We start from the raw sequence: 16,238 nt of genomic DNA on the forward strand, positions 1-16,238 counted from the left end.
TTATTGAGCACGTTTAAAACAATTTGAGCTGCAATAAAGAGCTATGAAAAAATACCTGTTAAACATAAAACGAGACAATTGAACATAAACATTGACCACAATGTCAGTGGCTCAGTTACAGCACCTTGTGGCCATTATTGGTAGCGCTTTTGCTTGGTTTACACCACGACAGGGTTGAAACAAAAGCTACTTTTTGGGAACTGATTAACGCAAAGGTCTGCCAGTTAGATTCACACTGCTGAAATAACAAATTTAAATAAATTACCTTGAATAATGTTAGCAAATTTCAAATATCCACAGGTCAGTAATTCACTCAAAGCAGTCCAATAGTTGACAGTCTTTATTTACAGTACAAAAATGTAAATTTACATGACTGTTGAGCCCCCCGATATATGAAAATAAAAAAGGGGGTATATATCTATCTATCTATACACAGGAGCGTCATAATTGACTGCATCATTCATCAGGTCCCGTCTTTAAACACGAAAGACCACATTATAAAATTTGATATTTATTCTTTTGACTCATCCAGACCTTCGTCCTCCTCTTCCAGCTCCTTGGCATCCACCTCGCTGGTGTCGGAGAATTCATGCAGCAGGACGTACTCGCGGCTGCTAAAGCCGAACTTGAGCACGTCCTTCTCTTTGAGCTCGTAGTAGCGCTGCGCCTCAATGCGCTGGTTGTTCAAGTAGGTGCCGTTTCCTGAGGCCAAGTCGATGATGTATGGTCTCACGCGGCGGCCCGTGGTGCCGTCTGCTCGCGTGAAATCCGTCACTCTGAACAAGTAGAGAAATAAAAACACTTAAGATTTCCAGGAAAGCCATTTAGAGGAAGCACAATTAAAGTTACTTTTTAATAGCTAGTAAAAGTTTCTGCACCTCTCCTAACGCAGCAACAAATAGCCAATGTACTCACTTTGCTGTCATTTTTTCTAATTCGACCATTTATTGCATGTAAATGCTCAAATGTGAGTAAAACGACATTTGCTGGATAATATTGATGAGCCCAGTGTGAAAATGGCTTGTTATGAATAGTTTAACGATTGAATGCAGTTCCCTTTGGAAGGACATCTTGTTATAGATTTCATTTGTTTTATCTAACTAATTACTTGCCTAATTATGACTTTCATTATTTTATTTTGTTTTACCTGTCTTTACTGCAGAACTGATTTTAATTCCATGTTACAGCACTATGTCTGCAGCGATGGTTGTTTTAAAGTGCTATGCTGTATAATAAAATTGAGTTGAATTGAGTCTACATGCTAGCTGCATGGTGTCGATGCTTTGCCGATTATAATTAGTGTTGTTAACGACCAAAGCAAACAATAGGTCCCAAACGACGTGGATTTTTCAAGGCAGACGCAGATTACGTGGTAGAATAAAATTCCAACAACAGATTACAATGGATCCTAACATACTCGCGCTTGGGCACCAACAGTTTTCTCAATATTAAAAAAGTTTTGAGGGTTTGTTTTTTGGGTAATGGTAATTTTCCGGGAAAATGATGGTTAAATTCAAAATTGCGCCAATTTAGGGGCATTCTATTCTACCATGTAGGTTCTCTAGTCTATTTGTCCTTCCTTACCTGTACTGAAATACTGCGTGCTGCTTCGAGCAGGACGGGTGATCAATGGGAATGTCTGCGATTTTCCGCTGTCTCCCCAACAAATAGGCACTCTGTCTGTGAATGTACATTACGGGAAGCTGTTCATCATTCTTAAATGGGTAGAGCCGCCACCTCCGCTTGGGAATGCGCGCCTCGGGCGGCTCGTTGTACTTGATCACCACCCCACGGAACGTGTTGGTGTCTTCCGTCAGTGCCCCAGACAGGCCAAAGTTGGGCTTTTCTTTATCAGCGGGGGGCTCGGTCGGGCTGTTGCCGGTGCTCTCCGGACGGCCGAAGTCCATCTCCTGGTTCTCTTCGCGCCTTCGACGATTTTCCCGCCGCTGCTCATCGTGTCGCTGCCGCTCTGCAGATTGCGAGGAGGTGGCGTCCCGCTCCCGGCGTCTGTCGCCGTTACGCTCTCTCTCCTGAGGTCGGTCCGATTCCCACCTGCTGCGCTGGTCATTTCTTCTTCTCTGCTCATCTCCGCCAGAACGATGCTCGTCGCGCTCCTGTATTTCAATTTGTAAAATAAAATTGTAATAAATAAATAAATACCTTGTCATGAAACAATCATTCCATCAATTATTGTGCTTTCAAACTTCAACACTTTTTTTTTTTTTACACACAAATGAGCTTCAGTTTTCTACCGCTAGATGATGGCAGCAACATTTGTATAAGTCAAGATAACTCTTTCATGCTCGCGTTTTTTATTTAGAAGGTTTATGTTAAACTTTGTTCCGATTCACTTTATGAGGACAATGAGCAAGTCACCCGCTTTAACTTGACATCGGCACTGCGGTGAGGACTTTTCCGACGAGGGGACCTGCTGCCTCGTCGGGCAGGGGAAGACGTCTCTCTCCTGCTGGCCGAACGATCGTCCCTTGTCCTGACAGGCGACCTGGATCAAACACACATACAAAACAAGTCTTTAAAAAACAAACAAACATAGAATTGATTAAGTCTGGTGTATTTTAACGATGAGTTGCGCAACAACTGCTAACGGCTAGTCAATTTAAACAACACCATTGACGTGACATTTTTACGACGCCTTATCTTGGTTAAAAGAAAAAAACAGATTTAAAACAAAACGCCTGTTAAAAAGGAACGAACACACCTGCTGGCTCTCCTCCTCGACGGGCTTCTGTTGTTACTCGGCGAGCGGCGTGTTCTATGCGGCCTAGCAGGACTGAGCTTCTCTTGTTTCACCTTAACTTTCGCTTCTGGCGAATCCCGTCTCTTGTGTCGTTTTTCTTTGGCCATTTGATTTCCAGAAAAAAGAAGAATAGCTCGAAAAAAATGTAAAGCGGTTTAGCTTAGGCGTACCTGATCATTTCCTCGAAAACAAACTATGCGAAACGCAGTTGCGCTAGCTTACGTTATGGGTTTCTTCCGCTTACGGGGGAAACTGGAAATGTGTCTCGGAGAATCACTCCTTACCACAATGGATCCCTTCCGCAATCACACGTTTTAAAATAAGTAAAATATCTTACATAAACACGATACAAAAGCATAATACATTCATAAATAAAGCCTGATTTTTTTCTCCTGATAATACGAAATAAATTAGTGAAAATGTAATAAAAACAGTTCTCTTTTCTGCTCCTTTCGATCCTACCCGGATCTAATAAAAAGGACACCGGTAAGAAAATGTTGCCATAACGACAGAAAACGTCAACGCGAACTTTTTTTTCAAGTTTCGAGAGCAACCCAACCTGTAGCTGGAGTTTTGCTAGGGGAAAAAAGAAATTAAAAAAAAAAAAAAAAAAAAAAAAATCATATCGTAAACGATGAGTGAGCCTACAGAGTCCCTTCTCAAATATGACACTCCGGTTTCAATCAGCAAAGGCACAATTAGAAAATCAGGAAAGGCAAGTATACAATTTACAAATAAACTGTATTATTTACTAATATTTTAAATAAACACGTCTCAAATCTATCTATAATCACTAACTATTGCGCTTAAACGTTTTCCCTGGTTTTATGGTTTCACTCTTTTTCTTGCATACAATCAAATGCACATTTATTCTAATTTCTAACTTTTTTTATCTAGATATTGGGAACTTTTACATTTCGATGGCACACATGGCTAATTGTGTTCGGAGGGGAGAATTGTCTCCCATTTAAGCCCTTTTAAAGTGACGCAAAATGCCTTTTTTTTCGCAGGGGCGTCCATTCAAAGTGAGCCAGCATCAGCCTTCTGACTCCCCTGTGCCCCCTCCCCCTAAAACCAAATCAGGGTCACCTGAAAATGAAGAAATCCTCAACGTCATCTTTCCCCCAAGGTGAGTACACCCCCTCCACGACCCCTTTTACAATACCCAAACCAACCCAGATTGTAATCATCTAGGGAGTGGATGGAGGGAAACCAGCTGTGGATGCAGCGGGTGTCCACAACGCCCTGTACACGGGCCGACGTCGTCAACCTGGAGGAAGTGCTGGACAGGAAGCTGCAACAGAGGCGGGCCTTGGAAACAGGCATTTGCCCCGTGCGCAGGGAGTTGTACTCTCAGTGCTTTGGTAAATACAAATGATGATAATGTTTTGCAAATGCTGCTCAACGAAATCAAATCAAGAACTCTAATCGATGCATCCTCAAGTCTTTGATATTTGGTTCATTTGCCTTATTTTAGCATCAAGCCTAACCTGTAACACCAAAACATGACATATAAATATATTGTGTATTGTAAAACAGTTTGACTTACTGTTTGTTTAAAAAATGCATGGGAAGGAGACCTTTTAAAAAAAAATCTCTATGAGGAAAATAACTTTTCAGTCCTTTTGGGATAAGTTCTATATTTCAGAACCATCACAGCCAACTACAAAAAAAATAACATGTTACTTTTTTTTTTTTTTGATTAATTTATTTTTTAAAGACGAACTGATCCGGCAGGTGTGCATCAATTGCGCCGAGCGCGGCCTGCTGCTGTTGCGCGTCCGAGACGAGATCCAAACGACCATCGCCGCCTACCAGACCCTGTATGAGAGCAGCGTGGTCTTCGGCATGAGGAAAGCCCTGCAGGCCGAACAGGACAAAGTGGACATGCGGCAAAGAGTAAGCGCCACATTTTGTATCACATGCTGGAAATGAGATTTATTAACTGCAGTTCAGCTGCACGCCCAGCAGATGGCAGCGTTAACCGTAAATTCAAATTGGAATACAGTATTGATGGACTTTAGCGGCTTGTACACATTTTTTTTTTTTTTTTTTTAAGAGCGCTTGCCCCCCTGCTCATTAAGTGTGAAATTAGACAACCAATTAAATCTTTTGTGATCTTCCCAAAATTCCTGTAAGCGAGCGCTTCTGACTTTTGGCAATTTAAAATCTCACAATTTGGTAAATTTACAAAAAACATCCCTCAAGTTCTGCTCATTACTCAAAGGCCTTCCCTTCAGGTATTTAGTTTATTTATTTATTTTTTAACAGAAGCCTGCCACATACATGTTAATGAGACAATTGGGAACTGTTTTATTTTGTATAAAAACTGCAAAATGTTAATACTGTACATGATTACAGAGCTGATTGCTCTCCCTCCCTCCCTTTACACATTAAGATTAACGATCTAGAGAAAGAGAAAGAAGACCTGACAACACGGCTCAACGCGCAGAAGGTCGAGTGCCTCGCCAACGAGAAGAGGGAAGAGGAAAAACGGGAAGTGCAGGAAAAGAAGCACATGGAGCATATTCAGTTTTTGAAGAGGACCAACCAGCAGCTCAAGGTAGTAGAACACGTCTACCTTTCCCTGCTTCATTCCTTTTCCTAAGATCTGTATTTCCATTTAGGCCCAGCTGGAAGGCATGGTGGAAGGGATGGTCACGCCAAAGAAGTAACTTCCAAGCACTGATGTGTCACACAACATTAAATGAGTAGAAACCGAGGCAGATGATCATTTTTTCAGGTAGACTCCAAAAAATGACTTAGGTTACATTTAAATTTAAGGCCAAACATTCCCTGCAGGGGTCAAAATATACAATAGACAATCCCGTTATTTACATTTCAAATAAAGCATAGTTAAAAGTCTTTAAATATATTTTATTGCTATTAGTGCCTTTAGCGCTTAGCTCTCTTAGCTTTTCTGCCCTCTGATGTTGCTGCTTGGGCGTCTTTCTTCTTGTTCTTATTCTTGTTCTTGACGTTGTGCGTTTCGTAGTAGCGCGAGCCAACTTTCTTCGGCCGCTGGGCGCGATCCATCGCTCTTCTCTGTTGAGGTTAAAAATGCATAAATGAAGAAATGAACATTAGTATTCAGATTCTTTTAATTCATGTCAAACATGTCAAGAACCTCAACAAAACCTTCCAAATATAAACCCACATCTTACATAGCTTGAACACCATATAGATTTGAATATATTTATCGATACATACATAGCTACACATTAACGTATTTACAAATAAACATACATCTAATCACGTGTTCAAGCGTTTTATTTTTATTTTTTTACGGCCTTTGCAATGGCATTCACAAAAAAGAAATACATACCTATAAACAAATTGAAGCATACACATAAACTAAAACAATTTGCAGGAATGCATGTTTTATTTTTATTTATTTTTTACCTCTTTGGACGACAGTTTGGGTTGTTGGGCAGATTGGTCATCTTCCTCATGATCGTCGTTTGCTTTCCTCTTTCTGTTTCTCTGAGTAGCGGCTAGAATTGAAATAAAGACATTAGATGAGAAACTTTACAAAATGTCAGAAAATAGCAAACAATTCTGCAAGTGAAACTAACTCAAGATGAACTAGTAACGTTGAGAAACATAATTTAAAAAAATAAATAAATAAATAAATAAATTAAGGGTTAACACGTACTGCACATAAAAGCTAAGAAAAATGTACCTTAAATGGTTAACAAGAAACAGTTATTAAATGCAAATGTGTTGTGAATGTTACAAATGTAGTGTACTTAGGCAATGATTCTTTCATATACCACTACAGGGAGCTTTTGAAACCCTAGTGGACACTGAAAATCACAAGCGGTTTGTAAAATGGATGGATAAGCTAAAAGTTCGACGTTAAATCTATGAAAAAAAAAAATTATCAAGATACTTTTTGTCCCGCGTTAGCTCAATCACAAATTCAAATCAATAAATGACATCATTCTGAGCATTTGCTGTGGTCTTGTTATGCTCAACAGAATTTTTTTTAAAGCTAAAGATTTGATTATTTACCTTTCATCTGTGCTTGTTTGGTCTTGATGTGTGTTAACAATTTGTCTGAATCGGCTTTTGGTATCCTGTTTAGGAGGGGAAAAAAGTAGAAGATAAGACCACCCTTCCCATGTCTCGCATGTCTAATACGACACAAGGAAAGAAAATAATTTATTTGAGAGCTTACTGACCTGATGGCGGAGAATCGCTTGGATTTGGCCCGGTCAAGAAACTGCTTGTATTTGGCAATCTTCTCGTCCAGCTCGCGGATCACCTGCTTGGAATTCTTCTTCCCAGCAACTGGATTCTCTTCAGCGGCTGGTTCACTGCCTCCTTCCTTCTCCTCTTCCTTCACACCCTCCTCTTCCTCATTGTCCTCCTCTCCTTCGTCTTCCTCAGCCTCCGAGCCAGAGATGTCCAAGTCTGGCATGTCCACGGGGACCAGGTCCTCCTCGTTGAATTCGGGCGCGACGTTGATCTTTCCGAAATTCTGCCGCACGTTGGACAAAATCTTGTTCAGTTCCTCCTTCTGTCGCTGTTTCTGCTGCTCTTCGCCTTCAGGGGCGGTGGGGGTCACGGTGGTCTCCACCGTCTGGACCTCCTGCACGTTGTCTATTGCCAATGGGGGAGCTTTTACTGGCAACTGACCCTTGTGGAATGGTTTAAAAAAGAAAAAAAAAAGGAAAAAAAAAGGAAAGTACTGTGACATCGATCTGTGTTAATATGAAAGGCTTAATATGTATCACATTCATAGAATGTTTACCTCCTCGTCACCCTCAGGGCCTGGAGGCTTCACAAAAAAAGGGATACGGCCCCTCTGCCAATCATTTAACACCATTTTGGACACCGTTGGCAGATCTGGTTCTCCACCCTGCACAATACAACACAAGACAATTGTTTTGTCACATTGACAAATAATTATAATATACTAAATATAATAGTAACTTGTAAAACACTTCCCACGGGCTCACCACCGGTGGGAGGGGCCAAAGGGGTCGGGTGCAGTGTGGGCTGGGTGGCGGCCAAGGGAGGAGACCTTGGCGGACCGACCCCCGGCTACAGAAGCTGGCTCTTGGGACATGGAATGTCACCTCTCTGGCAGGGAAGGAGCCCGAGCTGGTGTGCGAGGCCGAGAAGTTCCGACTAGACATAGTCGGACTCGCCTCCACACACGGCTTGGGCTCTGGTACCAGTCCTCTTGAGAGGGGTTGGACTCTCTTCCACTCTGGAGTTGCCCACGGTGTGAGGCGCAGAGCAGGTGTGGGCATACTTATTGCCCCCCGGCTCGGCGCCTGTACGTTGGGGTTTACCCCGGTGGACGAGAGGGTAGCCTCCCTCCGCCTTCGGGTGGGGGGACGGGTCCTGACTGTTGTTTGTGCATATGCACCAAACAGCAGCTCAGAGTACCCACCCTTCTTGGAGTCCGTGGAGGGTGTGCTGGAGAGCGCTCCCTCTGGGGACTCCCTCGTCCTGCTGGGGGACTTCAACGCTCACGTGGGGAATGACAGTGAGACCTGGAGGGGCGTGATTGGGAGGAACGGCCCCCCTGATCGGAACCCGAGCGGTGTTCTGTTATTGGACTTCTGTGCTCGTCACGGTTTGTCCATAACGAACACCATGTTCAAGCATAAGGGTGTCCATATGTGCACTTGGCACCAGGACACCCTAGGCCGCAGTTCGATGATCGACTTTGTAGTCGTGTCATCGGATTTGCGGCCGCATGTTTTGGACACTCGGGTGAAGAGAGGGGCGGAGCTGTCAACTGATCACCACCTGGTGGTGTGTTGGCTCCGATGGTGGGGGAAGATGCCGGTCCGACCTGGCAGACCCAAACGTATTGTGAGGGTTTGCTGGGAACGTCTGGCGGAATCCCCTGTCAGAAAGAGTTTCAATGCCCACCTCCGGCAGAGCTTCTCCCTTGTCTCGGGGGAGGTGGGGGACATTGAGTCCGAATGGACCATGTTCCGCGCCTCCATTGTTGAGGCGGCCGATCGGAGCTGTGGCTGTAAGGTGGTCGGTGCCTGTCGCGGCGGCAATCTTCGAACCCGCTGGTGGACACCAGCGGTAAAGGATGCCGTCAAGCTGAAGAAGGAGTCCTATCGGGCCTTTTTGGCCTGTCGGACTCCGGAGGCAGCTGACAGGTACCGGATGGCCAAGCGGAACGCGGCTTCGGCGGTTGCTGAGGCAAAAACTCGGACATGGGAGGAGTTCGGTGAGGCCATGGAAAACGACTTCCGGACGGCTTCGAGGAAATTCTGGTCCACCATCCGGCGTCTCAGGAGAGGAAAGCAGTGCACCATTAACACTGTGTATAGTGGCGATGGGGTGCTGCTGACCTCGACTCGGGACGTCGTGAAGCGGTGGGGGGAATACTTCGAAGACCTCCTCAATTCCACCAACACGTCTCCTTTTGAGGAAGCAGAGTCTGGGGACTCTGGGGTGGGCTCTCCTATCTCTGGGGTCGAAGTCACTGAGGTGGTTGGAAAGCTCCTCGGTGGCAGGGCCCCGGGGGTGGATGAGATCCGCCCGGAGTTCCTAAAGACTCTGGATGTTGTGGGGCTGTCGTGGTTGACACGCCTCTACAACATCGCGTGGACATCGGGGACAGTGCCTCTGGATTGGCAGGCCGGGGTGGTGGTCCCCCTTTTTAAGAAGGGGGACCGGAGGGTGTGTTCCAACTACAGAGGGATCACACTCCTCAGCCTCCCTGGTAAGGTCTATTCAGGGGTGCTGGAGAGGAGGGTCCGTCGGGAGGTCGAATCTCGGATCCAGGAGGAGCAGTGTGGTTTTCGTCCTGGCCGTGGAACAGTGGACCAGCTCTACACCCTCCGCAGGATCCTCGAGGGTGCGTGGGAGTTCGCTCAACCAGTCCACATGTGTTTTGTGGATCTGGAGAAGGCGTTCGACCGTGTCCCTCGGGGAGTTCTGTGGGGGGTGCTTCGGGAGTACGGGGTGCCGGGCCCCTTGTTACGGGCTGTTCGGTCCCTGTACGACCATTGCCAGAGTTTGGTCCGCATTGCCGGCAGTAAGTCGGATTCGTTTCCGGTGAGGGTTGGACTCCGCCAAGGTTGCCCTTTGTCACCGATTCTGTTCATAACTTTTATGGACAGAATTTCTAGGCGCAGCCGAGGAGTGGAGGGGTTCCGGTTTGGTGGCCTCAGCATTGCATCTCTGCTCTTTGCAGATGATGTGGTGCTGTTGGCTTCATCAGGCCGGGACCTTCAGCTCTCACTGGAGCGGTTCGCAGCCGAGTGTGAAGCGGCTGGGATGAGGATCAGCACCTCCAAATCCGAGACCATGGTCCTCAGTCGGAAAAGGGTGGAGTGTCGTCTTCAGGTCGGGGATGAGATCCTGCCCCAAGTGGAGGAGTTCAAGTATCTTGGGGTCTTGTTCACGAGTGAGGGTAGGATGGAGCGGGAGATCGACAGGCGGATCGGTGCAGCGTCTGCAGTGATGCGGACTCTGTATCGGTCCGTCGTGGTGAAGAAAGAGCTGAGCCAAAAGGCAAAGCTCTCGATTTACCGGTCGATCTACGTCCCAACCCTCACCTATGGTCACGAGCTGTGGGTCGTGACCGAAAGAACGAGATCCCGGATACAAGCGGCCGAAATGAGTTTCCTCCGCAGGGTGTCCGGGCTCTCCCTTAGAGATAGGGTGAGAAGCTCGGTCATCCGGGAGGGACTCAGAGTCGAGCCGCTGCTCCTCCGCGTTGAGAGGAGCCAGCTGAGGTGGCTCGGGCATCTGGTTCGGATGCCTCCTGGACGCCTCCCTGGGGAGGTGTTCCGGGCATGTCCCACCGGTGGGAGGCCCCGGGGACGACCCAGGACACGCTGGAGAGACTATGTCTCTCGGCTGGCCTGGGAACGCCTTGGGATCCCACCGGAGGAGCTGGTTGAAGTGGCTGGGGAGAGGGAAGTCTGGGTTTCCCTCCTGAAGCTGCTGCCCCCGCGACCCGACCCCGGATAAGCGGAAGAAGATGGATGGACTTGTAAAACATAAAACATGTTCAAAATGGGAGACATTTTAAATTGCCAAAATCATGAAAATATGCTCATAAGACAAATCAAACAGAAAATAATTAAAACAAAAACTCATTAAAATAGCTAAAAAAGTTAAAATGTTATATATACAAGCAATATTAAAATGGGAAAAAATACCCACAATATAAAATAGTAGGGCTGTCACTTTAACGTGTTAATTAATCACGATGGTATTTGGTGCGTTAAAAAAAAAAAAAAAAAAAACGCAACTGATCTTGAGTGGCAAATCAATGCACAAGCATTTGAAATTTGGCCCATTGAGGGACACGTAGGATGCAGTGGTGGTCAGCTCACGCAGGAACTAATGGACAGCTGATAATAGCCACGCTTGCCTGTCGTTCTCATCGATAAGCTTTTTGGACATTATTTCTGGGACTTCTACCATGGCTAAGTCGGTTTTGTGTTTAAAAAGTGTTATTTTGTTAAGTTTAATTTATGTTGAGCTTGTTTTTTGTCTTTTAAATGTCCGACTCATGTCAAGCTATATAGTTAAAAAAAAAAAAAAAAAAAAGTGTGCAAACTGTTTTATTTTTAAATATACCGGATCTACGTTGATGCCGAGGCCTAACTTCCTGTCCGACTCGTGTAATTTCTTCAGCTTCATGAAAATCCGCGTGCGGACTCCGGAAAAACATAGAAACCTTGCGGAAACCTTCAGCAGCTCCACATCCGCAGCGCACCAGGTGCTTTCTTTTCCTTGTGACGTCCGAACAGATGCCTTACGCAGTCAGTGAAACTTGGCGCACACAGACAAAGAAGCTTGTTTGAGCAACTGGGCTAAGGTTGTCTGTTGTCTAGAATAAGTAAAAGAAAAACACCTTCCAGAAACTTCTAAATCCTACAAATAGTACAAAAAACAACTAGATTGTTTCGACTACCCATGAAATAACTTAGGATAAAGCAACCATGCAATAAAATAACAAAATGCCCTGAAAATACTCTAAAAAGAAATCACTTAAATAAAAACTAGAAATAGAGAGAGAGAGAAAAAAAAAGATCAGTTCGTTTCCTCTCGTCATTACCAACTGCCTTCTCACACCTTCAAGAGTTTGCCAGTGCGGAATGCCAACTTCTCGAGGAAATCCTCCGCCGAGCTCCACGTGGGGATACGGTACGTCTTCTGGATGTACTCTGGCTTGGCCCGCTCCAGCACTGCCCCGATGTGCTCCTCGGGGTTCTTGATCTTCTCCACTTGAACCTTCATGAGGAGAGGGCAAGGGGAGTGGGTGCAGTTTAAGCCGCGAGCCTTTTCACACACTTAAACACAAACATAGAAAATAAAAGTCAAACGTACCACTCCTTTGAGAACAATATCAGTTTCGCTGTCCTCTGAAGGGTAGACCACACCGGGACAATCAATGAGGAAGATTCGTCGCATTAAAGTGATGTATTGCCACACCTGGAAATAGGCCATTTTCAACTAAACAATGATGTCTGGCTGATCACATCCAAGACACAATCAAACAGGATTCAAAATCTTAACAATGCCAATAATACTCAGTTTGGTTCATGTAAATTTTGTATAGGATTCCAAGATTGTGCTATTGTACCCAATGTTATGGCTGTAAGTGTATCATTTTATAAAAGGACATACTGTATTGCCGAAAATATGAAATATTACCATAATGACTATTTCCATCCTCATCTCATCTGTGTAGGGTGAAAGAGCACACATTTATTTACATGTTACTGACTGGTTTTAAAATACAGTTATTTATGATTTCATTATTCAACCTTCATTTGTGCGCAGTACTTTGTTTCAGCTGCAGTTGTGTTTTTTTTAATGTGCTCCATAAATAAAATTGAGTTAAGTTTAACAATAACAAGAAGTATCATCAACTTTAACCATTCCTTTATTCCTTAAAACTTGATTACCGGTATTTGCTTTCTTCATATCTTCTACTGATTCATGGAGCGACTATTGTGGGTTTCAAGGTGGAAGGGTGGCATACCATGCCTCCACCAAGCGACCAGAAACATTACCTTGGTTTCCCCAGCGATGGGCGCCACATTGCAGACTTTCTTGGAGCGCAGCGTGTTAATGACGGAGCTTTTGCCCACATTGGGGTAACCGATGAAGCCCACGCTGATTTGTTTCTTGTCCGTATGGAGCTGCAAGAAAAAAAAAAAAAACAGTTTTCAATTGACTGGGGTTGTTTTAGAAGGGCTTTAGTGTGTTTACCTTGCCAAACTGCCTGAGGAGCTGAATGAGGGAGCCTTTACCGAAAGAGTTGGTGAGGCTGGCGTGGAAAGCCAGGGTGGGGTACTCCTGGGACAATATCGCCACCCAGCGTTTCTGGATCACCAGAGGGGAAACGCTTCAGTCAAGGCGCTCAAGAGTCTGGTGTTTTAGGAGAAACTGAAGGAAGGAGATCTTACAGTGACCCAAGTGGGGATGAGGTCGCACTTGTTCAGCACAAAGATCAAGTGCTTCCACGATTTCTCCTTCTTAATGTAAGCCTCGATACTCTGAGAGCGTGTGCCCATTGGGTCGCGGGCATCCAGCACTTGGATGACCACGTCGGACGAGTCGATAACCTGTGGCGGCCAAAGTCACAACAACCATGGTATCAACAATCGGCCGGAGGATCATTCTCTGCATCTCGCCATATCCATTTCAAGTTAATTAGTGTGTAGGGATGGTCATAAAGCTTTATAATAGTTATTAGAGACAAATAGTTGGGTCTCTTGATGATGAAGTACTGCTTCCTAAGTGAAAATACAATACAGTTGTTACAGATGCCGGCTTTTAATAGTACCACTCAATTCATCGTAGCACCAAACCCGTTCGTCATGGTAATGAAAGCCATAATCAGCATTGGCCAAGTTGTAGAGGGGGTCAATTGAGCAGATCCCCCCCCCCCCCCCCAAAATGAAGTGATTTCAACCAAATTAGCATACATGGATGTTATGTTATGGAGTAATGTTGTGCTATGTGATTTTAAAGGCCGATTTTCCCTGAAAAGTTGGGCTGGATTCCAAGCTGTGCTTTGACTGTAAAAGCTCCACATCTGCATGAAACAATACCTTGTAAAGTTCTCCCCAAATCCTCTTGGACTGACCCTTTTTGAAGATCTCTTCGCGGACTGCATCCCTGTTGCAAAATATATATATGCAGTCACATATCAGTATTGTATTGATCCACAATGTAAGGTGGAAAACAATTATGCATCAGTTGACCTTACCGGACCCCCGTGTCCTCCGTCACCAGGTCTTTGTCCTTGTCGGCATTGTAACTCATGGCAGAAGCTTCGGCTTGCTCCAACAGGTCCTTGATGTCAGACACCACAAGACTAGGCCTCTTTCGCTGAGCCTTTGGTCCGAACGTGATCTCGAAAGCCTCTGTGTCTAAAATGTGCACCTTGGAGTTCTGCCAAGAGAAGCAGTGAAGGTTATTTCCTGTGGCACAACTATGAAAGCTATTTATCACTGTATTGTTCGGTTTAAGCGCGAAGACAAGTAATTTGGCCCATGAATGCCCCCTCAGGATGCTGTCACTGAATAGAACTTTATCAATTTGCCAGTCTCTCTCTAACAGAAGCTTGGTTTGAACGCACGTGTGCTTTGACTCGGTCATGGAGCAGCGTCATGGGCAGTTTGCTTCGTCTCATCACGACACGATACGGATTGTTCTGCACGGCGCTCATCTCCTCTTGGAATTTCTGCAGGGACGATTGCTTGATCACCCGCGTGTTTGCTGCAACACAAATGTTTTCAAATGAACTTGTGTGTTACATTCAGGCCAATCTGGCCTGTCATATGCGTCAGAAACTAATACAAATCCTCAATATTGTTGTGCAAATTGTATTTTGGTCTTACACACCATAGTGTTTATATTTTAAACAGATGACAATGCACCATTTGAAGTATATGTTAAAATAGAAAACTCTAATGATCATTAACATTCAAATATGTCGGTGCAAATGACATACATAAGTGAATGAAATGTACATTTATACATACAACAGCATGATTTAAAACAAATGAAAATCTGTTAGTGAACTCACTAAACCACTTGATGTTGGGTTCTACTCTGGCCACTGTCCCGGGAGCCACAGTGGACTGGTACTGTAAAGGCTTGATGACTTTTCCTCTGTTGTTACTGGCAACAAAAAGACATATTTAATTAAAGCACACAAACATGTACCACAATATTGCAACAGATTATATTAATTCATACAAAACAAACAAATGAATCAATTACCATTTCTGTTTTTGTCTGTACATATTCAGACGCTTGATGGTGGCTCGGTCCCTCATGTTGCTGCCGCTACCCTTGACCCGATCTAACGTAAACAAAAAAATTGTTTACATTATATATAATTATCAGTTCGTTAGAATAACGACAATAACAATATGATTAAATATTGTGGCTTTTAAAATGATTATCTTAAATAGGACTTACACAGTACTAAATCGACAGTGCCACCTTTCATTACAACGACAACAAGGTGGTTGAACTTCGTTTGTTCTAAAGTATGAGAGGGTACAATCCAACACATTACCCTCAAGTTAAAGCTTTTACGTGGTCCTATTTGCGTTCTCTTTTTTTATTTTCTGTATCCACTATTGCTACTGAAACGATGCAAGTTTGCCCACTGTCGTATAAATGAAATTAAATAAAAGGCGACATATTCCTATCTTAAATGTCAGTCGGGTAACGATAAACAAACCGTGCGGCTAATTAGGTTAGCTTACTTACCCGGGTTGCTGCTTGACGTCGAGGGATTAATCGAGCTTTTCCCCTTGAAGCGAGGCTTCACCATCTTGACAGTTTATCCGGCGAAGCCGTCAACGATATAGAAAAAAAAACAACGGCACCCAAATAAATGTGCCAAAAAGGTGATGTTAGTCGTTATTTCAGCGCTTCAGTTCGACTCTGTGTAACACACGTGTCAGCGAAATGTAGCCGGAAGAACGTCATGAAAGAGCGACGCTGTGGACGGCCAATCAGACAACAGTTAGCAATTCCTTGTCGTCCAATGAACGTAAATAATTAATATTTTAATTTAAAAATACTAATACGGAATTTTTAAATTACGTAAACTACACAAAAAAATCCCCACAAATATTTTATAAATATTTTAATTTAATATACAAATATTGAATTGTTAAATTACATAAACCACACAAAACATCTCCACAAACATTTCATATAATTCTATTTGATTTATTTAATTATTTATTACAAATTGTGAAACGCAATTATTTTGTTTCTAAAATATTTTGTAAGCCAGTTTGATGGTAATTTGGTTAATTTAATATGTCTTAAATTATTATGGGGGAAATTAATAAGTAGTCGAATCCAAAAGAATAAAGAAAATATAAATAAAATGTCTCTCAAATTATTTTATTTATTTATTTATTTATTTATTTATTGTAATTTAATTCACCCATCCCGCACAGACAGTGCTGACTGGCAGGCTCCCACCTTCGAAAAAAAGGCT

The 16,238-nt window shown here is 43.9% G+C and overlaps 3 protein-coding genes across 3 annotated transcripts; 1 reads left to right on the top strand and 2 right to left on the bottom strand.

Annotated features, from left to right (window-relative positions):
• Positions 1–322: 322 nt before the first annotated feature.
• Positions 323–3,201, bottom strand: snip1 (Smad nuclear interacting protein). The gene is made up of 4 exons (XM_077526963.1): positions 2,720–3,201; positions 2,377–2,503; positions 1,585–2,114; positions 323–776 (listed from the first exon to the last, which is right to left on the bottom strand). Exons 1-4 carry the CDS (start codon positions 2,863–2,865, stop codon positions 512–514), a joined length of 1,068 nt encoding a protein of 355 aa, XP_077383089.1. The 5' UTR covers positions 2,866–3,201; the 3' UTR covers positions 323–511.
• dnali1 (dynein, axonemal, light intermediate chain 1) lies at positions 2,374–6,369 on the top strand. The gene is made up of 6 exons (XM_077526965.1): positions 2,374–3,473; positions 3,769–3,887; positions 3,953–4,122; positions 4,479–4,657; positions 5,157–5,321; positions 5,386–6,369. The coding sequence occupies exons 1-6, from the start codon at positions 3,393–3,395 to the stop codon at positions 5,431–5,433; spliced, it is 762 nt and encodes a 253-aa protein (XP_077383091.1). The 5' UTR covers positions 2,374–3,392; the 3' UTR covers positions 5,434–6,369.
• On the bottom strand, positions 5,052–15,759 carry gnl2 (G protein nucleolar 2). Its single transcript, XM_077526962.1, has 16 exons — positions 15,494–15,759; positions 14,996–15,077; positions 14,799–14,893; positions 14,349–14,488; positions 13,977–14,161; positions 13,819–13,885; positions 13,171–13,329; positions 12,974–13,087; positions 12,775–12,903; positions 12,086–12,190; positions 11,831–11,989; positions 7,515–7,622; positions 6,943–7,400; positions 6,773–6,837; positions 6,161–6,252; positions 5,052–5,803 (listed from the first exon to the last, which is right to left on the bottom strand). Exons 1-16 carry the CDS (start codon positions 15,555–15,557, stop codon positions 5,654–5,656), a joined length of 2,172 nt encoding a protein of 723 aa, XP_077383088.1. The 5' UTR covers positions 15,558–15,759; the 3' UTR covers positions 5,052–5,653.
• Between the last annotated feature and the right edge of the window lie 479 nt (positions 15,760–16,238).

This window comes from Festucalex cinctus, chromosome 7 (assembly GCF_051991245.1).
Source record: "Festucalex cinctus isolate MCC-2025b chromosome 7, RoL_Fcin_1.0, whole genome shotgun sequence".
Classification (NCBI taxonomy): domain Eukaryota; kingdom Metazoa; phylum Chordata; class Actinopteri; order Syngnathiformes; family Syngnathidae; genus Festucalex; species Festucalex cinctus.

Excerpts from the sequence above, each read along its gene's own strand:
- snip1 (XM_077526963.1), bottom strand. The coding sequence starts at position 2,865 with ATGGCCAAAGAAAAACGACACAAGAGACGGGATTCGCCAGAAGCGAAA. Across the intron at positions 2,504-2,719 it reads TCGAGGAGGAGAGCCAGCAG|GTCGCCTGTCAGGACAAGGG; the intron begins GTGTGTTCGTTC and ends TGTTTGATCCAG. Across the intron at positions 777-1,584 it reads CACGCAGTATTTCAGTACAG|AGTGACGGATTTCACGCGAG; the intron begins GTAAGGAAGGAC and ends CTACTTGTTCAG.
- dnali1 (XM_077526965.1), top strand. The coding sequence starts at position 3,393 with ATGAGTGAGCCTACAGAGTCCCTTCTCAAATATGACACTCCGGTTTCA. Across the intron at positions 4,123-4,478 it reads GTTGTACTCTCAGTGCTTTG|ACGAACTGATCCGGCAGGTG; the intron begins GTAAATACAAAT and ends TATTTTTTAAAG. Across the intron at positions 5,322-5,385 it reads GGACCAACCAGCAGCTCAAG|GCCCAGCTGGAAGGCATGGT; the intron begins GTAGTAGAACAC and ends ATTTCCATTTAG.
- gnl2 (XM_077526962.1), bottom strand. The coding sequence starts at position 15,557 with ATGGTGAAGCCTCGCTTCAAGGGGAAAAGCTCGATTAATCCCTCGACG. Across the intron at positions 14,489-14,798 it reads ACCCAACATCAAGTGGTTTA|CAAACACGCGGGTGATCAAG; the intron begins GTGAGTTCACTA and ends TTTGTGTTGCAG. Across the intron at positions 12,191-12,774 it reads CCATCGCTGGGGAAACCAAG|GTGTGGCAATACATCACTTT; the intron begins GTAATGTTTCTG and ends GCCTATTTCCAG.